General features: G+C 41.4%; 1 protein-coding gene across 2 annotated transcripts in view; it reads left to right on the top strand.

The window, feature by feature from the left end:
* The first annotated feature begins 6,207 nt into the window (after positions 1-6,207).
* The window catches only part of podn (podocan), a 28,565-nt gene continuing 11,233 nt past the window's right edge, over positions 6,208-23,539 (top strand). Inside the window, exons 1-4 of one of the 2 annotated variants that reach the window (XM_056233966.1) lie at positions 6,208-6,443; positions 11,282-11,640; positions 13,015-13,108; positions 15,390-15,454. In XM_056233966.1, coding sequence (XP_056089941.1) covers positions 11,386-11,640; positions 13,015-13,108; positions 15,390-15,454 — 414 coding nt within the window. In that variant the 5' untranslated portion in view covers positions 6,208-6,443; positions 11,282-11,385. Of the gene's footprint in view, positions 6,444-11,255; positions 11,641-13,014; positions 13,109-15,389; positions 15,455-23,539 lie in introns of both variants that reach the window. The other variant, XM_056233965.1, reaches the window with a different exon arrangement.

Genomic DNA, 23,539 nt, shown 5'->3' with positions numbered 1-23,539 from the left:
TATAGACGTAAGATTGGTCTCGTTTTAAAGAAGACATTTGGCAGATTTTTGTAGAAGTGAAATAAATTAAGAAAGTGAAACAGAAAAAAGTTATAAAAGTTTGAGTTTATGAAAATGTACAATGTAAAAAATTTTATTATTCATATTTTATAGAAAATATATATTTTCAAAACCTGGGCAACTCTAAAACTGCACAACAAAAATCAAAGTCAAAAATCTGAACAAGTTGTGATTCAAATTTTAGGTTGATATCTCAAAAATGAGCTTTCAGTAAGATTTTGTTTGGGCGCAGTACCAAACTTTTTCACTAGATGACAACCAGACTCCATTACTGCCCATATAAGGGCGCCTCCATTTCCAAATGTGTTTTGAGTGATATGAACCATTATTTCCCCAATTTTCATACAATTTATGAAGTAGACATCCTATTCAGAAGTAATATGAGACGTTTGGCAGATTTTGATATGAATTCGACCTCACAAAAAGAACAAGTATGTGCGTTATTCCTGCCACCTCACAAATGGTGAATCTATAATTTTTTCTTTATATTTAAAAAAAATTCAGATCTTTTTTTCTAAAATAATTGAATGGATGCTATCTTTTGAACTCTTGGCATGAAAACAAACTGAGGTTTCTACCCTTCTTTCATGATTTTTCATGTTCATCACTATTTCAAAATAAAGGTCTAAACACGCCTCAGGAGTATGAAAATATTCTTGTTGCAAATTGATAAATTATGGCTCCTCTGTAATTCATTTTGAAAATCAATCACCAAATATGGAAACTAGATTGTAAGCTTTCAAATGATATATAGTTTGTCAAGATTAGTTTAGGTTTAGTATAGGATATTACTGTTTTAAAACAGTGGCCCGTTAATAGTGTTTCCTCTTTGCATCATGCCTAACACCGCACTTACCATGGTAAAATCACTGTGACAAGGTTTAGAGTTATTTTTTTGTCTTACTAAACAGCTTTATATAATTAGTTGCTCATTCTAAGTGCTCTTGCATTAATTTCATTCCAAGCCATTAACATTAGGTTCACTGGAGTGAGTGAGTTTAAAACACATTGGTGAACGGGTGCTTTGACACTTTTTAAACCTGTATAAACACGCGTGGAATGTAGAACTAATTGATTGAGATTCTTACATTTACAGATATATGTTGTTTTTCTCTGGTTTTATAAGTAATGCACAGGAATAGCCGCTGTTGATGCTTCTCATAAAGTGTCCTAGAGCTTTTGCCGTGAAATGCCTGTTAAGAGCCCTGCGTTTCTGTATAGGCGTTTTTTATATCCCACGTTTCTCAGCGTCCTTCACTGTATAGCTAATTGTTTCCTCTTTTTCTCCCGAGAGCTGAACTCAAAGCATCAAATGCACATTTGATGAACTCAACGCATCTACTGGTGCTTAAATCGTGTCCCGTCTTCTAAATTTCAGAGGAGAGAAGAGAAGAAAAGAAGGGAAATGGCGTTTCAGTGTGTGTTATTAATGTGTGCTGTAGGTCTGACCTCGGGAGTGTTTCCCGGTCAGACTGACTTCTCCAGGAAGAGTTTTTTCAGGAAATACATTTCTAGGCCATCAGTTTTATTGTCTGTTTCCGTAGATCAGCCACCAGACACAGAGGAGTAAAAAGAGAGTTTTATTCAACGGAACTGAGCAGATGTTTGGCAACACAAAACACTTTCTTTCGGTGTTTAAATACTGTCTTCTATCTTAGTTTAATATACAGAGACTATAAGTGAGTCATTCTGAAATTTTGAGGCATTATTTTTTCATTTATGAATTTTGAAGCCTAAATGCAAGTAGTAAAAAGCTAAACATAGGCTGTAAATGAACTACACTGCAGTTACATGACTTCAGTGTCACCACCAATAAGCTTCAACAACTCTTTCAGTCTTTATTTTAAAACATGAGATGATGAGTAGATGATGAGTAGGCTAGATGATGTTTAGTCCCATTTAGAAAACTTGCTAGCAACCGCCTTTTCAAGACCAGTGAAATCACAAGCGTGTATTGCTGATGTATTTTATGTCATATGGTGCGTTCACGTGCTATGGTAATTATGGTAAATACCAAAAGCCGACATGGAAAATGCACATGAACACCCCCTCATGTGGTATTTTCCACTGGGCAACTCGTAGAATATTTTGATGCACGAGTTGCCGAGATGAGATTACCTTTGACCTTTTCAAAATGGCGGAGAGCAACGCAAGAGTTGTGAATGGTAAAAATATGTACTATTCATGATCTAGAAAATATACAGCATATATTATTTACGTTTGAGTTTTGATAAATCATTTTCTTGCTGTAGCAGATGACTTAAGCAATCTCAAATAGTTTTAGCTAAATAACAGGTCTGGATCTCCATCTTTTTGCCACATTACGACAACAAAAGCACTTGAACGCAACACACTGGTAAATACCAGTTCACAAGTGGAAAATATCATATTTTCCATAGCACGTGAACGCACCAATAGTCATAGAATAAGACATGAAAATATCTTGCGGTGAACTGTCACTTTAACAAACAACAGGCTTCGGGTTTTTTTTTATGCGTCATATCTGATAAATCGTTTAAATGGGGCTGAGTTCTGGTGTCATATTTCATGTTTATAGTCAAAATGTTTAGATTGTAAATTCATCTTTAATATGCGAGTCTCAGTGAGATCTGCAGGATGAATGCAACTGTGTTCATTCCAGTTTATTTGGCTGAAAGACAAAAGTGTCTAGACTGGATGGAGAGGGTTAAGCGAGTATGTTTGCAGGTTTCATCATTGAATTCATAAGAGATTTCATGTGTTCAGGGTGTTGAAGGTGAGTCTGACTCATTTAACATGAATGCATAAAAAAAGTATATGCAATGTAGGCCTAATTAATTAATGATGTCTGGATTGCAATTTGTAATGTGTGAGGAAGCTTCATCCAATTATTCTCATGTGACTCTCAGACATTCACGAGACAGGAAACCATAACGAAGTTTTCATCAATGCAATTATTTCAGCAATTTCTTTGTTGGTGTTTGTTAGAAAAAGGGTGTATTTGCATCAGGTATTCATTATTGGTTCTTTTTTACTATGATATAATGTAACTGTAAATGAAACAAACGAATATAGTTATGTATTTCTAAACAGAATCATGCAAGTTGACTCAGAAGTGCCTTGAAGGCTGTGTTGTTTGTGTTAAAGAATGCATGTTAATTATTTGACTTGTTTGTGTCAAAACATGTTTGGAGAATTAGTGGTAATGAGATAATTAATGAATTTGTCTGTTGTGAATTTGATATTTAGCGACAAGAAAAGAATCCTAAGTTTATTTGTCAAAAAGCTGGACCAAGAAGTAATGTAATGCAAAATAAACGAGGAACATGAGATATTCAATATTCATACACTGAACAAAATTATAAACGCAACACTTCTGTTTTTGCCCCCATTTTTCATGAGCTGAACTCAAAGATCAAAGACTTTTTCTATGTACACAAAGGCCTATTTCTCTCAAATATTGTTCACAAATCTGTCTAAATCTGTGTTAGTGAGCACTTCTCCTTTGCCGAGATAATCCATCCACCTCACAGGTGTGGGGTCCGCGGGACCCCAACCCTAAATTTTAAACTTTTTTATTGTGTGATGATGCTGTTTGAGCATGAAAAAGGTCTGCAAAGTAACGAAGCACAGTCTCTCCAGCGGGAGTTATTCTGTATATCATCAACTGTTTCTAAACTCCCTGAAACGCCGCCATTGTAGTCTTGAGTTTTCTCAGGAACGTCCCCTCCCCAGACCCCCCAATACAGTAAAACTGCACATTTTAGAGTGGTCTTTTATTGTGGCCAGCCTAAGGCACACCTGTGCAATAATCATGCTGTCTAATCAGCTTCTTGATATGCCACACCTGTGAGGTGGATGGATTATCTCGGCAAAGGAGATGTGCTCACTAACACAGATTTAGCCCATGTCCACACTAATACATTTTCGTTTGAAAACGTATATTTTTCTCTCCGGTTTGGGCTTCCGTCCACACTGAGATGGCGTTTTAAGTCAATGAAAACGTAGCTTTTGGAAAACGCTGTCCAAAGCGGATAAATTTGAAACCGCCGTTTTCGCGTTGTAGTGTGGACTGTGAAGCCGGAGGTATTTGAAAACGATGACGTAAGTTTAGTCATGTGATCCATGTTGTAGCTATTCATGTTTACTGGTATGTTATGTGCTATTCACTTTTACACTGTTGCTAAAATATGTTACTTTGCACACTCTTCATATCACAGTACTGCAAAGATGACTCAAATGTACTCAAATTTGCTGTCCTGCGGCAATACAGGAGAGCAGTCGCGTTTTAGACCAAACGTATGGTGACTGAGTGCGACCTGGAGATATTTAGCTAAATAAAATGATCCTGTTAGAAGAATTGCGCGATAACTTTATTATTTATTTTTCCATCTGTATCATCTCGGTGAGGTTTCACGCATGCTAAGTAAGGTGAATTTAGAAGTTTCTCATCCACACTGAAACATCGGAAAACGCCTGAAAACGCTAGTGTGGACGGAGAGCGTTTTTAAACGAAAACGCCGTTTTTAAATGTATCCGGATTAATGTGGACGTAAGATTAGAAGAAAACTAAGGCACTGTGTAAGTGCCTTAGTTTTTCAGGTTGTGGTTAAGTGCATGTAGAAGATATCTTTGCCTTTTCATCCAGCAAAAATCTGAACATTAGACTTAAAGAAAGCAGTGACCCTACTGACCCTAATTCCCATTGTCTATAGTTTTATAGCTATTAAGAAACTTCAGTGCATTCAAAAGGTCTGCAAGTGCTGCAGTCTTGAGTTAATGACTGTGAAATGTGTTTGTCCTTGTGTGATTGTGAATTCTGCATCCGCTCACTTTGCCCCTTCTGTCCAGAAACAAGTGCAGTTTTCCAAGGATGAAAAAGTGCTTTCTTCCTGTTAAAAACTTGCAGAATTCGAATGCCTGCGTCTGCATATGATGCAGCTTTTGTACATTAATACATTGTATACACGGTACACTTAGGTCAACATGCAATTAAAATGAGCCCTGTACAGCGGAAACAACTTCAAATACTCCATCATTAATGGTCATACAGATAAGAGTAAGACATCATTTGAAACTGTAAAGGGTTATTAGTGTATACTCCCAATAAAAACAAAAGATTGTGCTTTTGTAAAATAAAGAAAAGGACAGGATGCCGCTTTCTGCCGTTCCAGTTTCCTTTCCGGGAAGTTTGTGGAGCGCATCACAATTTATTGAAACTCAGCGTATAGGCTACTAGCAAGCTCTTGCATGCCATCTGAACGCTTGCTTTGGGTTGGTGCATAGATCGTCTCTTCTTCTTCTGCTTTTTTTATTAGCAAACAGTGTTGCATTACCGCATGCTTCTCCTCCTGGATTGGAGTGTGGATCGACTGTGGTATTCATCGTCTGACTGTCGGTTCGGGACAAATGCATGTACTGTTACACCACTAGTATATGATAGGGTTTGGTGAAATTTTATGTATCAATAAAAAGAAAACCCTGACCTTAGCCGCTGTTCTTCTGTGCACAGCTGCACATTCATGACACTCTATTAGAGAGTCTTACGAATTGGCAGCCATTAAGTACCTTTTGGAAAAAATCTCATTTTGTGGGAAAGAAGGGCATTTGGTATAAGAACAACACCAGGGTGAGTAAATAATGACTTAATTTTCACTTTAGAGTGAACTGCCCCTTTAAGAGGTGGGACTTTCTCATTCACACAAGCATTTGATTGGACAAAAATCTACGAAGTGCAACATGATACATTTGTACTTATTTTCCAGAATAGATTTTATAAAATGCATACATCTGCTGAAAGTGAATGTTCACAGATGCAATTTTAGACTTTTAAGACTACATACAAATAGACATGGATGAAATGACACAAAAGTTGAATTTTGTTTAATGCACATATTACAGTGAATTAACAGTCAGAAGGGAATTAAAACATGCAATTGGATTTACCGAGATATGTGCATAAATGATGCAGTTCAAACCCAAGAGACAAATAAAACACACATGTTCTTCTGGGCTGACCTATTTGTCTGCTCACGGCTCGGGAACTTTTATGATGTGAATGACAAACTTATAATATTGTTTATATTTTAAAGTGAGAACATTTCTACTCACTCACTGTATGCGCAAATATGTTTCCAAGAAAGTGTGCCAGCCTCATATATCAACTACAATCATGGAAAAGTTGTTTTCAAGAGGAACAGAAGACGTTAATTTTTGGCAACACCACTTATTCCTCTTTCCTCTTCTGCGTTCTCTCCCTTTCTGGCTCTTCACACATCTGGAAGGTACAACGGGTGACCGCGTCTCTCCAGCGCTGCTGATCTTATGTGTTTGGGCTGTTTTAGGAAGCTTTGACACGCTGGACTTTTGCTTTAACTTTGTTTGGATACTTTCAGGGAACTGAGGTATGAATCTATACTTTCTGAATATGCATATATGCTTGTTTGTCCTCCTGATCCATTGAGTTTTCCCAGAGCATGAACTGGTTCCAGCTGTTTTTGATGTCGAACAGGTGTTATCTTAGTGTCATGTGTTTTTCATACTACTGTGTGCTTTATAGTATCTGACCCGTGAGTTACAGTTAGTGTTACGTAACAGTGAACTTTATGGAAAGTGTGAAAAGAATGTCTGTTTTTCTTTCTGCATTAATATGAGGCTTTTATTGTTTGAGAAAGGAGTTGAGCATTAAAAAGTTGAAGAATGCTTCCTTTTTTAATTTAATACAAGCTTTTCTTTGATAATTATCTGCATAATGGAGTGAATTTGAGAACGTTTTCGTATTTGGTGTCTCTTTGGCTTTAATGACAGAAAACCTGATGATCATGTTCTCCACGCTCTTGGAAAAAAAGGTTCAATGTGTTTCTAAATAGAATACTACGTTGTTTTTTTTTAGACAAATACGTTTTTTTATTAAATTTTAAAGAACCCTTTATGCCATAAATGTTCTATATAAGGAGAAATGTCTTAAATACTGTCATGTTTAACAGGTTATTTCGAAAAATGTTCTTGTGATAATGCTGTTTAAGTCGTACAATTACATTTTAAACAAAACAAATGAAAACTAAATCCATGAAATGGATGGGAACCTGTTGTGTTGTTTTGACAACGATGTTCTAAAAACAGAAAAGTTCTTTGTGTACAGACGACAACGGTGTCAAATCGATCCCTGTTCACACTGATCTGCGAAAACGACTAAAAACGCTGTATTCTGCTGCCAGGCCAGTAGGTGGCGATGTCACACTGTAAAGAAACACGTAATACGCATGGGCATGACGTCACGTTTTCACAAATGTGCGTTTTTGTGGTTTACACGGAAACAAAAACGTGGACTTTGAAACCAGTCTTCAAAAGTTTGCGTTTTCAGGCCCGAAAAACACTTATATCGTGTAAATGAACGGGCACAAAAACCTTTCCGTTTTTAGTTGAAACTGTGCCGTTTAAACGATTTGATGTGATCTAAAGAGTGTCAATGGAAGCAAGGAAGTCATGTGATCAATGGCAGTGTTGAATGAGAAGTATTTGTTAGTCTTTGGTTTAGATTATTGTGGTCTGGAACTTTTGGACCTCGCTGTATATAAATTAGCCGGTGAAAAGGATATTTGGGATGCTGAGACTTTGCCAAGTAGGACATGTTCCTGGATCAACGTCCGTGTTGATACTGATTCCTGTCAGATTATGAGTTCATGGTTAAGGCTTGACCAGTTTTCATTTCCCTTGATTTTAGTTAATGTTACGGTTGGGGTTACAACTATGTTTGTTTGACTGGATGTTGTAAACACAATATGACCTAGCAAAATGAGATTCATGATGGGTTTGGTTTAAGGTTAAAAGTGTATTAAAATATTTGTGAACTATCCCTGTGATAAAAACTATAGAAATATTACTAACTGTTTCTCAGTGCACTGTTATTAGACTGAGATTCTTGGTTACACTTTATTTTAATGTTTCATTGTTACAGTGTAATTATATATTTAAGCACTGAGTAATATTAAGCAACTACATGTACTTACTATAGGGTTAGGGTTTGGTTGAGGGTTAGTTGCATGCAATTATGCATCATTTACTGTTATTACTATGGTAAGTTATTACAAGGACACTGTAAAATAAAGTCTTCCCTCCAGCTCCTCCAACTCTCACAGCAATGTGAACCGTGTTTATGTTAGACACCTGTTTGAGATTGTTGGAACTCATTCCAGAATTTCTTTCCCAGTTCATTTTCCTTCCAGTTCTTTAAACGAGACTTCAGATGTGGAATGTTGGGGTTTGTATGAACACGTTGGAGAAAACTGCTCTCAGATCAGGGCTCTGGTGGTGTATTCACACGGTCAATGAATCCAGACCTGTATTTATTTACTGAGGCGAAATAAACCACATTATCATTTGAAGCGGCACAATAATTGCTGTTGTCTCTGGCTGTTTGCTAAAGATCAAAATACTTAATATAGAATAAATATTTGAATAATAAATAGAAATCATAAATCACATAATGACTAAATACTGTTAAAAACTGTATATACAAATAAATGTCATGCTATACTCTTTTGTACGGAAGCATATTGCATTCACTTGAGGAAAAAAAATCTACTCTGTTTTTCTGAATTAACGAGTTAATTATCTCAGAATTACGAGATCATTTTTCATGGGAAAAAGTTTTTGCTCTGTTTTTCTGAATTAATGACTTAATTATCTCAAAATTATGAGTAACTCATTAATTCATAAAAACAGAGTGAAAAAAATGTATCTCATAATTCTGAGATATTAACTCGTTAATTCAGAAAAACAGAGTAGATTTATTTTCCTCAAGTGAATGCAATACGCTTCCGTACTTTTGCTACTTATTTTTCACTTACAAAAAGAGTTTAAATAGCTTATTTATGCTACTAGCATTCAATTTATATTTGGTCTTGGATGAATTTGCTGTGAAATGTTTGACTTTTGATCACAGACTTTGGTTTCTTGGCAAACCTGAGTGCTGTTTGAGACATTGATCTACAAGAGCTTTTTCTCAGCATGAAACATCTGAGATGCAGGAGACTTCAGCTAAAGTCCATTCATCTGTCTGTGAGAAATGACAAAAGATCATATTTGTCATTTTTCCTCTCTTTTGAGAAAACGTTTTTTATTTTATTTTATATATTTTATTTCTGTGATTCTTTTGTGATTTTTATTGGGAGAGACGAAAAAAACATTTCAATGCAAGTGTGTGACAAATTCAATGTGAACTTGAATATAAACGCTAGGGTTTGGTTAAAAATATTGATTTCCTAATGTTAATTGATTCTTATTTTGAAGTTAAGAAAAACTCCCTTTTCCCATCGCATATCAGATTGTAAAGGCATTTAATTTTAATAAATATGAAGAAAATATGTGAAAAGTCGAATTCAAGTGCCTGTGCCTTACAGTTATGTAATAATAAAGTGTTTATCTGGTAGGGTTAGGGCTTTAATTGTCCCAATAAGGCGGCATTTATTTAATAAATATTATCATTTACACTCAATATGTTATTATTAAATAAAATACTGAGATGCAAATTGTATCTACTATTTACACTTATTGCAAATAGGCACTTAACACTTAGGTCCTGTATACACCTGGTATTAAGATGTGATTTGGTCGATCGGATCACAAGTGGACGACGCTAAATACAGTTTGGTGTAAACGGGGTCTAAAACGTTTTGAGTTTGTCCACTTTCGACCATATCCAGAGTTAGTCGAAAACGCATTCGACCGGATTGCTTTCATAGTGTAGACGCTCATGTGGACGAATGTGTTCAGCCACTCTCCGTCTACTGACCTAATCTTATGGGAAGCGCACTAGCCAGACGGGATTTAAACTTTGACTGGAAACTGGAATTTGGTTTGAAGGCGAAAAACGTACCAAGCACAATATTCTCTCACCATTCCTGATTTCTAACACACACACACACACACAGTGTTCGGCGTGATCTTACGGTTGTCAGAGTAATAACTAAAGCTGTTGCTCTCCGTGTGTTTTTCCATCGTCTCCGGGCTGGTTCACGTGTAAATTGCGTGAGCTTATTTCGTCCATTAGATCGGAAGATCTGAAAAAAAACATACATTTACCCGCCCATAGACCCTTCCCTCGAAAGAAATCAGGACAGAAGGGGTTGAAAGTGGATTAAAACACCAGGTGTAAACGGGAATGTGTCTCCCTCGTTTACTTGTGATCCGATCGACCAAAACACAAGGTGTAAACAGCGGCTTTGTGTAAATATATCACTAGAAAATAATGCGTTCACTTAGTAAAAATAGCTGGTAGGCCTACCTATTTTTTCCTTGAGAAAATTTGCCATGTACTCTACTTACTGATACACTAATTAATCGAATCTAGGGATGCACCGATATGAACATTTTGGCAGATACCTATAACCGATAATTCTTTATATTTGAAAGCCGATAACGTTATTGGCCGATAAATCTAAATCCAAATTATTACATTTTTGAGAGCAAAACAAAAGTCTCACCATTAAAAGCCATGTCTCAAGCACAAAATTATATATTATATCTCATTATAATTTTACGTAGCCTATGACAGCACGTTGCACTTTACTGTATTTTCAGCGCAGTCTCATCCCAAGACGTCATATAACTGACGTCTTGGGACGTCTTTTGACCATACGTCAATATCCGCCTTTTTAGGGTACCCTTAAACGTCAGTTAGATGACGTTATCGGATCCTAACTCTACCCCAGACCTAAACCTACCCCTATACCTACCCCGTCACCTAACTGACGTTAAAGGTAAAGCGTCAGTTGTATGACGTCCCAGGATCGTCATAAACCGACGTTTAAGGGTACCCTAAAAAGGCGGATATTGACGTATGGTCAAAAGACGTCCCAAGACGTCAGTTATATGACTTCTTGGGATGAGACTGTGTTAGTATTTTCCTTTTTTGAATTGATTCCAATCATATTCAAGCAATTCAAACCCATCATGTTGAACAGTGCGCATCTGAAGCGTCTCAAATAATCCATTATTTATCGGCTTTAATATATCGGCCAAATTTAATTATCAGGCTGATAACGATAGCACTAAAAATGAATATCGGCCGGTGCCGATATATCGTGCGTGCATCCCTAATCGAATCGAATGCAATTTGAATCGAATCGTGACATTTGTGTCAATGTCCAGCTAAACACACTAGGAAGGAAATCTCTCCAGTAAAAGTCAAATGCATCAATCTTTTTCAATCTCAGGTTTCTTTTGGTGCCCCGAGGTCCAGATCTGGTGTGGTTCTGGCTGGATCGGTAAACCGCATTCGGAGTCGGGTTCACCGAGGGTTCAGGAGTTGTGTGGCCGGAGCGAGCGCACTGAGGCCCGGCAGTGATGGATCAGCGGCGCGGGCTGCTGGAGCTGCTGTGTTTGGTTCTGCTGGGCTGGACTCTTCTTCGAGCTCAGGCGGAACCAGACGGAGACCCGGACGACGCCCACGGAAGAGTGGAGAATGTGGAGCAAAAGATGTCCTGTCCGGAGAACTGCAGCTGCACCGAGGAGGGGGCGGTGGACTGTAGCGGAGCGAGTCTTAATGAATTCCCACGACACGAGTTATTATCCGAACAGACACGCCAGCTCTCGCTGCAGGTGCGTGGGTCTGTTTACTGATCGCTTCCCCAGCACACTTTCCCTGAGTGGGCCTATTGTGTTTCTTGTTCGTTTGCCCATACAATCAGACCGAAATAATCAAATTTAAGCATCTGAAATGTTAAAGGGATAGTTCACCCAAAAATGAAAATTAGCCTGTTAACTCACCCTGAAGCCATCCGTGTAGGCTATATGACATCTTCTTTCAGACTTTTAGTTGTTTTAGTCGATAAAGTATTAAATATGGATATTTTTCATGCACGTACGTACTCATCGCTTCACTTCAGAAGGCCAGAGTCGTGTGAAGCACTTTTATCATGAATAGATGCACTTTTATCATGAATAGATGCACTTTTATCATGAATAGATGCACTTTTATCATGGATAGATGCACTTTTATGGACTTCCAAAGACATACAGCCATTCACTCTCATTATCAAGCTTGGAAGAGCAAGGATATTTTTAAATATAACTCAGATTGTATTCGTCTGAAAGAAGAATGTCGTACACATAGCATAGGATGACTTGAGGGTGAGAAAATCATGAGCTAATTTTCATTTTTGGGTGAACTATCCCTTTAAGTATAGAAGTTTGGGGGGTTTAGTGTTCTCGGACTCATTTATTCATAATCAAAATAATTAAGATTTTTTTTAAAGACGTCTCTTTTGTTCACCAAGGGTGCATTTATTTGATCAAAATAAAAACAGTTATATTATGAAATATTATTCTACTTCAATATAACTGTTGTCTATGTGAATATATTGTAAACTGTAATTTATTCCTGTGATCAAAGCTGAATTTTCAGCATCATTACTCCAGTCTTCAGTGTCACATGATCCTTCAGAAATCACTCTAATATGATGATTTGATGCTCAAGAAACATTTCTATATTATCAGTGTTGAAAACAGTTGTGCTAATTCATATTTTTGTGTGGAAACGGTGATATTTTTTGGTTTTCGGGATTCTTTGATAGAATAGAAAGCTCAAAAGAACAGCATTTATTTAACTTTTGTAACATAATATAACAACAGAAATGTCTTTACTGTAACTTTTGATAAATGTCATGCATCCTTGCTGAATAAATGTATCATTATCAATTCAATCCACATTTATTTGTATAGCGCTTTTCACAATACATATTGTTCTACATTACAATTTAGAGTTGTATGAGGTGACTGTCCAAGTTATGCATCACATTATCACAGCAAAATGACGAGTCACGACCTGAAGGGGGGTGTTTTCTTAGTTAAAAGTAAAAAAAAAATATATATATATCAGTCAGATCATAGAAGGCATGTAGAAGTGAAGTTTTGATTCAGAGGCTTTGTGTGTTTATAGGGTTAAATGCCATTTATTTTTCTGCTCTGTCCCAGAATAACCAAATCACTGAGGTCACGCTGGAGCATCTGTCTCGACTTCAGCTGTTGGAGACACTAAACTTACAGAACAACCGGCTCACGACACAAGGTACAATGAGGGGGTCAGCGGAGGACAGCTGAAAACAGCACACGATAATCTGTTACAGAGAGAGAGAGAGAGAGAGAACAGGATGGAGGGATGAAGAAGGGTGGTGCTGTGTTTGGATTCCTGCATGTGGGGTCAACATGACTGTTTGAAGTGGAAAATGTTTTATTGAAATAAATCAGCAGAAACATCAGATTACTTTTTTTTAAAGGAATAGTTTGGCCAAAATCACGCTATTATTTAGGCCTTGCCCTCAAGTTGTTCAAACACACATGCTGTTCCATATAAGCATTTGAGCTAAAAAGCACCACAGACGTTGCCAATATGACTTGTGCGTTAAATTCAAAGTATTTTGAAGCCATATATGATTGCTCTGTGTGAATAACAGGCTGAGTTTGTTCAAGGTCTCATTGATGTCAAACACCATTTTTCATAGTTCAGAATTTCTCGTGGGTTTGGAACGACTAATACCGTATTGTCACAAATGTTTTCTATTTTAAGTAAATGCTATACCTTTTGTATACTTTCTGTTCATCAAATAATCTTGAAAAAAAAGAATGTATAATGGTTTGCACAGAAATATGAAACTGTTTTCAACATCGATAATAGCAAGAAATGTTTCTTTAGCATCAAATCATCATATTATAATGATTTCTGAAGGATCATGTGACACTGATGCTGAAAATTCAGCTTTGATCACAGGAATAAATTACATTTTACAATATATGCACAAAGAAAACAGATTTTTTTCAGATTTTTTTTCTCCAGATTTTTGGATCAAATAAATGCAGCCTTGGTGAGCAGAAAAGACTTCTTAGATCTTAATATTAAAAACATTAAACATTTAACTTAACATTAAAAAATGTAACAATAGATTGTGTATGTATGTGTGTATATATACACTCACCTAAAGGATTATTAGGAACACCTGTTCAATTTCTCATTAATGCAATTATCTAATCAACCAATCACATGGCAGTTGCTTCAATGCATTTAGGGGTGTGGTCCTGGTCAAGACAATCTCCTGAACTCCAAACTGAATGTCAGAATGGGAAAGAAAGGTGATTTAAGCAATTTTGAGCGTGGCATGGTTGTTGGTGCCAGACGGGCCGGTCTGAGTATTTCACAATCTGCTCCGTTACTGGGATTTTCACGCACAACCATTTCTAGGGTTTACAAAGAATGGTGTGAAAAGGGAAAAACATCCAGTATGCGGCAGTCCTGTGTGCGAAAATGCCTTGTTGATGCTAGAGGTCAGAGGAGAATGGGCCGACTGATTCAAGCTGATAGAAGAGCAACTTTGACTGAAATAACCACTCGTTACAACCGAGGTATGCAGCAAAGCATTTGTGAAGCCACAACACGTACAACCTTGAGGCGGATGGGCTACAACAGCAGAAGACTCCACCGGGTACCACTCATCTCCACTACAAATAGGAAAAAGAGGCTACAATTTGCAAGAGCTCACCAAAATTGGACAGTTGAAGACTGGAAAAATGTTGCCTGGTCTGATGAGTCTCGATTTCTGTTGAGACATTCAGATGGTAGAGTCAGAATTTGGCGTAAACAGAATGAGAACATGGATCCATCATGCCTTGTTACCACTGTGCAGGCTGGTGGTGGTGGTGTAATGGTGTGGGGGATGTTTTCTTGGCACACTTTAGGCCCCTTAGTGCCAATTGGGCATCGTTTAAATGCCACGGCCTACCTGAGCATTGTTTCTGACCATGTCCATCCCTTTATGGCCACCATGTACCCATCCTCTGATGGCTACTTCCAGCAGGATAATGCACCATGTCACAAAGCTCGAATCATTTCAAATTGGTTTCTTGAACATGACAATGTTCTAACACTGTACTAAACACTGTACTAAAATGGCCCCCACAGTCACCAGATCTCAACCCAATAGAGCATCTTTGGGATGTGGTGGAACAGGAGCTTCGTGCCCTGGATGTGCATCCCACAAATCTCCATCAACTGCAAGATGCTATCCTATCAAATGGGCCAACATTTCTAAAGAATGCTTTCAGCACCTTGTTGAATCAATGCCACGTAGAATTAAGGCAGTTCTGAAGGCGAAAGGGGGTCAAACACAGTATTAGTATGGTGTTCCTAATAATCCTTTAGGTGAGTGTATATATATATATATATATATATATATATAAATATATGTATATATGCATACAAACATAATTAAAGAAATGAAACATGAAATGAAGGTATTTGTTACATGTCGAGAATAACGTGTGTGTGTGTGTGTATGTGTGTGTGTGTGTGTGTGCAGGCCTTGACGAGGAAGGTTTTCATACTCTGGAAAAGCTGAGTTATTTATACTTGGCAAATAATAAGGTGAGTCATCAATGTTCATTCTCTTTCTCTCTCTCTCATCTCTCTCTCTCATCTCTCTCGCTCTCTCGCTCTCTCTCGCTCTCTCTCGCTCTCTCTCGCTCTCTCTCGCTCTCTCTGATCAACAGAAGAAATAAACTCACACGCCCAAATTTCACTTTTTTATCTACTAATTTTGTCTTTGTCACAAGGCTAGAGTATTTGCCAGAGTATTGTCTTTGTGGTTGCTAAAATATTACACATATCTGTGGTTGCACCTCTTTTATGGTCCAGCAGGTGAAAACTGTGTGTCTGATCATTTATGATTTGAGGTCTCACATCTGGAGCACATTTGCAAGTCACGTTACGCACTTTATTCTCAAGGTTTTAGCATGTTGTGCTAAAAACCAAACCTGTGTTTCTGTTTTGCACTGTTTATCATGTAATCAGATTTGCTGTGGCGTGATTGTAATTGCAACATTTTTGTTGGCAAGTGCCCGTGCCTTTCATAACAATCTCCATAGAAAAGCAGAGTTAGTCATGTTTCGACAAAAAACCAGACCGAGTTTCGTTTAAAGGCCAGGGTTTTCAATCACGGCCCCTGAGAGTGACTCACTTTTGAGTTTTAACGTTTGTTTTCCAAGCCTTTTGTTTAACGCTGGCTGGTGGGAACTGGAGTTGGATGTTTATGTTGGTCATGAAGCAGTCTGTTTTCGTGTTATCGGGAGCCAGTTTGGTCACTGCTGTTTAGCTCCCACAATCCCTCGCTCCGTCAGTGGATTGTTCTTCTGCCAGCTGGTAACAGCGTGCTTTCTGGACGTCCCGTGCCAGCTTTCCCTGTTAATCACCCAGCTGTGGGAGCTAAAGCGGTCCCGACGACCTCCAGAGCGGGTGCTGGACAGATTTGTAGCTGATGGACTTAAAAAAGGATAACAGGAAGAGAAAGAGATCCTACTGAGATTTTAGTGTAATCTCACGGGCGCGCTAGAAAAGACAGACAAAGACGCACCGATAAAAGCCAAAGCAAATGCTAGAAACATACGCGGCGATGTGAATGTTTTCTGTTGGTCCCATTGGATCTGTTACATGCATTCTTGCGGTACTGAGTCAGTGTTTTGAGTGATTGTGAAGAACAGATAATCAGTGAGTTTGGCAGAGCTTTGTGGCTTAAAAACAGAAAGCATTGAAAGCATTCTTTAGAAATGTTGGCCCATATTGATAGGATAGCATCTTGCAGTTGATGGAGATTTGTGGGATGCACATCCAGGGCACGAAGCTCCCGTTCCACCACATCCCAAAGATGCTCTATTGGGTTGAGATCTGGTGACTGTGGGGCCATTTTAGTACAGTGAACTCATTGTCATGTTCAAGAAACCAATTTGAAATTATTCGAGCTGTGTGACATGGTGCATTATCCTGCTGGAAGTAGCCATCAGAGGATGGGTACATGGTGGCCATAAAGGGATGGACATGGTCAGAAACAATGCTCAGGTAGGCCGTGGCATTTAAACGATGCCCAATTGGCACTAAGGCGCCTAAAGTGTGCCAAAAAAAACATCCCCCACACCATTACACCACCACCACCAGCCTGCACAGTGGTAACAAGGCATGATGGATCCATGTTCTCAATCTGTTTACGGCAAATTCTGACTCTACCATCTGAATGTCTCAACAGAAATCGAGACTCATCAGACCAGGCAACATTTTTCCAGTCTTCAACTGTCCAATTTTGGTGAGCTCTTGCAAATTGTAGCCTCTTTTTCCTATTTGTAGTGGAGATGAGTGGTACCCGGTGGGGTCTTCTGCTGTTGTAGCCCATCCGCCTCAAGGTTGTGCGTGTTGTGGCTTCACAAATTGCTGCATACCTCGGTTGTAACGAGTGGTTATTTCAGTCAAAGTTGCTCTTCTATCAGCTTGAATCAGTCGGCCCATTCCCATTCAGAGGTCCAGTTTTGGGTCTCAGATCTCTGAAAAGCCTGTGAAGTCAAAGTACTATGCGCATAAATTAAATCTGGATATGATAATGAATTTGATAAAATAATGAAACACATCATTAAAGCTCATTGCCTATTTTTAATGGCCGTATAACACCAACAATCTCCGTTCACATGCTGGAGGCCTTGCTTAGACTCACACTTCAGCTCTTTTAGCGGCTCATGGTCCGTGACTTCCTTTAGCACATAACTGTGCTTTTTCATTGAGCATAAAGTATTTCTCCTTGAGCATGTTAGAGTTGAATCGCAGCTGGCGTCAATGGAGATCAGTGTATTGTTATGTGTGCTTTTTCTTTGCGATCCATGGGTACGATTCTGGTTACTGGAGAATGGGAAATGTATATTTCAACGTATTGCAATATTTAACGTCACCACCATGCTGTATTGACATCCTAAGAATCAATATTTTTTTTGTGATATGATTTTAATATTTTTGTGGAAGAAATACCAATGAAGATGAAGTTTTGTATTAAAATCACTATATTATGACCTAGATATTGATATAATATACGACCAGGCAGTTTCTTTTCTTTCTTTCTTTTTTAACATGTACATTATATATATATATATATATATATATATATATATATATATATATATATATATATATATATATATATGGCTCACTTGTCACGATCCCAAACTCAGTAACCTCTGTCTCTGGCCAGCAGAGAGCACCCTCGCCCGAATACTGATCTTCACTTGCACTACATTCCCCATAAGCCTCCCTAATGACTCCAATCACCATGCCCAGCTGCAGCCTATCTACCAGGCTATTTAACCGCACCACAAGCAGCTTTCAGTGCGAAGTTTTGTTTTGCCTTTGTGAACACTACTGAGCGTTTTATCCAGTGATTGTCTGACTGTTTCTCGACCCCTTCTGTCTCTGATTTCTCCTAGCCTGCTGCCTGCCTACGCTACCTCTGCCTGGTTCATGGTCCTTGCCTGTTTGCTGCCTGTTCTGATCTTCTGCCTGGAATTAGACCCCGATTAAGCCTTGCCTCTGATGCTGAGTTTGCTGTCTTTGACCTCTGCCTGTTTGACTATTCTCTCAATAAACTTACGCTGCAAATGGATCATTCTGAGACTGGTGATTCGCAACAGAAAACTTCGCCGCAACCCGATCCAGCAGCTATGTCAAGTTTGTCTGCCGCCTATTCAGCCCAAGCTGATCAGATCGTTGCCCACCATCATCAGCTGAGTCACCTCACCTCGCTGATGGACGAACTGGTCAAAGTTGTTCGAGGTCTCCAAGCTGCGTCATCGGAGCCGCCATCTCCACCTGCCATCGCCGCTGTTGTCAGCCCTGCTCCAGTCCCGCCCACTGCGACTCCTCGTCTTGCACTTCCGGAGAAGTTCGATGGGAATCCAGACAGATGCAAAGGTTTTATCCTCCAGTGTTCTCTGTACATTGAGCAACAGTCGGCTCTGTATTCAACTGACGCGGGGAGGATTGCATTTGTGTGTTCTTTATTGACGGGGAGAGCTTTGGAATGGATAACGGCTGTATGGAGACCAGATGGTTCTGCTTTCCCATCCTTCTCGGTGTTTCTCCAACGCTTCAGGGAGGTCTTTGAGCATTCCAGAGAGGGAAAGAGCGCCGGCGATCGCTTGTTGGAGCTCACGCAGGGAAGATCTACCGCTGCCGAGTATGCTCTCACGCATCGCACCCTGGCTGCACAGACTTCCTGGAACAATGACACGCTCAAGACCATCTTCCGAAGAGGCCTGAACCACGATCTACAGTCAGAATTAGCCTGTCGTGACGAGGGCAGGGACCTCGACCAGTTCATCAACCTCACAATCCAAATAGACAACCTCATGAGATCTCGCCGAGCCAGTCACCGTGCCACCCCTGCTTTCCACGCTGTCCAGGCTACTCGGACCACGACTTCCGATCGCTCCGACGAACCTGAACCCATGCAAATCAACGCCTACCATCTGCCCACGGAGGAAAGAGACCGACGGCTGCGACTCCACCTGTGTTTGTACTGTGGCGAGGCTGGCCATCTGCGCATCTCCTGCCCATCCAGACCTCGCTCAACCGCCCCTCGTCCGGTGAGTCCAGACCTTGAAGCACCATACCTCACCACGTCTGTGTTCGTGCCTGTTGTCATAACGACGAACGGCAAGCGGATACTCACCAGAGCTCTGGTAGACTCTGGGGCCGCTGGGAATTTTGTTTCAACAGACTTTGCCCGTCTACACAACATTCCTCTAATCCGTTGTGTTTCCTCCCTCGCAGTCGAAGCCATCGACGGAAGGCCATTAGGCTCTGGTCAAATCTCTCACCTCACCCATGAACTCCAGCTGCAGACAGGGGCGCTCCACTCTGAGGTAATCCAATTCTATGTTTTCCATGGTCCACGCACTCCAGTAATCCTTGGCCTGCCATGGCTCCGCAAACACAATCCCCAAATCCACTGGAGAACTAACCAGATTACCCGCTGGGACGCATCCTGTCACTCCAAGTGCCTCGCTCCCGTTGCCCCGTCCTCCATCCAGGTCATCTCCGTGCCCGTAGAGAGGGCTGACCTGAACGGTCTTCCCTCTGAATACCATGATCTGGCCGAGGCCTTTAGCAAAGCAGGAGCCTCTCAGCTCCCACCTCATCGCGACAACGACTGTGCCATCGACCTGCTACCCGGTTCTGTACCTCCCAAGGGCCGTATCTTTCCTCTTTCTCAGCCAGAATCCGAAGCGATGAGGAAATACATTGAGGAAGAGCTTGCGAAGGGCTTCATTCGCCCTTCAACGTCCCCTGCATCCGCTGGGTTCTTCTTCGTCCAGAAGAAGGACGGAGGTCTCCGACCCTGCATCGATTACCGTGCCCTGAATGACATCACCATAAAGTTTCGCTATCCGCTCCCACTGGTACCTGCCGCCTTGGAGTTACTTCGTACTGCCAAGCACTTCACCAAGCTCGATCTACGCTGTGCTTACAATCTTATCCGCATTAGGGAGGGGGACGAGTGGAAGACGGCCTTCTCCACCAACACGGGGCACTATGAGTACCTGGTCATGCCGTTCGGCCTGGCGAACAGTCCTTCCGTCTTCCAGTCTTTTATCAATAACATCTTCAGAGACATGCTCCACCGTACCGTCGTTGTGTACATCGATGACATCTTGATTTACTCCGACACCCTCTCGGACCATGTGCAGCACGTTCGGGCCGTCCTCCAGAGACTCATTCACCACCATCTATACGCCAAGCTGGAGAAGTGTGAATTCCACCAGACCTCCATTTCGTTCTTGGGGTATGTCATCAGCCCAGACGGAGTTGCTATGGACGAGGGTAAGGTCAGAGCAGTCCGTGATTGGCCACGACCCACAACCCTGAAGGAGCTGCAGCGCTTCCTTGGATTTGCTAACTTTTATCGACGGTTCATAAGGAACTTCAGTGCCGTGGCCAATCCTCTCACTTCTCTGGTAAAGAAAGGAACACATCGTCTTCCGTGGAATAACTCAGCCACCCAGGCTTTTAACTTGCTCAAACAATGTTTCACCACAGCGCCCATCTTGCACCATCCTGACCCCGGACTACCGTTCATAGTTGAGGTGGACGCCTCGAACACTGCTCTGGGGGCCATCCTCTCACAACGTCAAGGTTCGCCCCCCAAGCTGTACCCTTGTGCATACTACTCCCGTAAGCTGAACACTGCCGAGAGAAATTATGATGTGGGTGATCGGGAGCTGCTGGCCATGAAGGCCGCTTTCGAGGAGTGGCGGCATTGGCTCGAGGGCACTCTCCATCCTTTCGTCGTATTCACCGACCATAAGAACCTGGAGTATCTACGTGCCGCAAAGAGGCTAAACCCCAGGCAGGCTCGTTGGTCGCTATTTTTCACCCGGTTCCACTTCACTGTCACTTATCGACCAGGGTCTAAGAATACAAAGGCAGACGCCCTGTCACGCCAAGGTGACTCCGAGCTCTCACCACAAGACCCCAAAACAGTACTGGCTCCCAACCTCGTTGTCGCCCCCATTCAGTGGGACATCGACACAGAAATCGAACAGATCAATTCCCGCGCAGATGTCCCACCCGGCTGCCCACCTGACCGAGTCTTTGTCCCCGAGACTCTCCGGAGCCAGGTCCTAGAACTCGTTCATGCCCATCCAAGCTCGGGGCATCCAGGTATCACCACCACCATCCAGCTACTCCAGAACCATTATTGGTGGCCCTCTTTAGCCTCAGACACCACAACCCATGTGCAACACTGCCGGGTCTGCAACACTCAGAAGTCGTCACGTCAACTACCTGCCGGTCTATTACACCCTCTTACAGTTCCACAACGTCCTTGGTCGCACATTGCCATCGATTTCATTACCGATCTCCCAGTTTCTGAAGGATACACCACCATCCTCACTGTTATCGACCGCTTTTCCAAGGCCTGCCGTCTAATTCCCCTCGCAAAACTCCCTACAGCACTGCAGACCGCCGAACACCTCTGCAACCAGGTGTTCAGGTTTTATGGCTTGCCCGAAGACATTGTTTCCGATCGAGGCCCCCAGTTCACTTCTCAGGTCTGGTCAGCCTTTTTCAAGACCCTTCAAGTCAATATCAGTCTTACGTCAGGGTATCATCCGCAATCCAACGGACAGGCCGAGCGCATGAACCAAGAGGTGACCCGTTTTCTGCGCTCTTATTGCCATCAGCACCAACAGGATTGGAGTCGTTACCTGATCTGGGCCGAATACGCCCAGAATTCCATCCGCAAACACTCTACTGGCCTGACCCCCTTTCAATGCGTCCTGGGCTTTCAACCGCCTCTCTTCCCGTGGTCAGGTGAACCCACAAATGTCCCTGCAGTGAACGACTGGCTTCAGCGCAGCGAGGAAACCTGGAACCTGGCCCACACCCACCTCCAACGAGCGGTTCGCCGGCAGAGGGAACAGGCTGACCGCCGGCGTCGGCCGGGGCCTGAGTATCACCCGGGCCAGTGGGTCTGGCTGTCGACCCGAGACCTACGCCTCCGACTCCCCTGTAAAAAGCTCAGTCCCAGGTTCGTGGGTCCGTTCAAAATCACACATCAGATCACCCCCGTCTCTTTCCGTCTAGATCTACCTAACCAGTACCGACTCGCTCCCACTTTCCATGTCTCTCTTCTCAAACCTGCCGATGGTCCCAATGAGAGGGAGGAGAGATCCCAGGACCAGACTCCCCAGCCCATTCTAGTGGAAGGTGAGGAGGCCTATCAGGTTAAGGAGCTTGTGGACTCCAGACGTCGGGGAAGTTCCCTGCAGTACCTAGTTCATTGGGAGGGATACGGCCCTGAGGAACGTTCTTGGGTGGACGCTTCTGACATCCTGGATCCCAGCCTGATTACTGACTTCCACCTGGCTTATCCCACCAGGCCGGCCCCACGACCACGTGGAAGACCCCGACGTCGTCAGGTTCCTCGCGCCAGGAGTCGCTCACAGGGAGGGGGCTCTGTCACGATCCCAAACTCAGTAACCTCTGTCTCTGGCCAGCAGAGAGCACCCTCGCCCGAATACTGATCTTCACTTGCACTACATTCCCCATAAGCCTCCCTAATGACTCCAATCACCATGCCCAGCTGCAGCCTATCTACCAGGCTATTTAACCGCACCACAAGCAGCTTTCAGTGCGAAGTTTTGTTTTGCCTTTGTGAACACTACTGAGCGTTTTATCCAGTGATTGTCTGACTGTTTCTCGACCCCTTCTGTCTCTGATTTCTCCTAGCCTGCTGCCTGCCTACGCTACCTCTGCCTGGTTCATGGTCCTTGCCTGTTTGCTGCCTGTTCTGATCTTCTGCCTGGAATTAGACCCCGATTAAGCCTTGCCTCTGATGCTGAGTTTGCTGTCTTTGACCTCTGCCTGTTTGACTATTCTCTCAATAAACTTACGCTGCAAATGGATCATTCTGAGACTGGTGATTCGCAACATCACTAGAAGACTTGAATTGAATCTGATTGGTCAACATCTGCATTCTGCAGTCAAATATCTTTAAATATTGATTTCTCTTTGTGTAATTTACATATTGCCTAAGTTTTGGATCAATATGATTAAAAATAATTAATAATTTAATTAAGCGAGGATGCATTAAATTGATCAAAATTGACCATAAAGACATTTATAATGTTACAAAAGATT

The sequence above is a fragment of the Rhinichthys klamathensis genome, unplaced genomic scaffold, assembly GCF_029890125.1.
Source record: "Rhinichthys klamathensis goyatoka isolate OS25496 unplaced genomic scaffold, OSU_Roscu_1.1 h1tg000386l_1, whole genome shotgun sequence".
Classification (NCBI taxonomy): domain Eukaryota; kingdom Metazoa; phylum Chordata; class Actinopteri; order Cypriniformes; family Leuciscidae; genus Rhinichthys; species Rhinichthys klamathensis.
The sequence above is the reverse complement of the archived record's forward strand: the minus strand, read 5'-3'. Positions and strand labels throughout refer to the sequence as shown.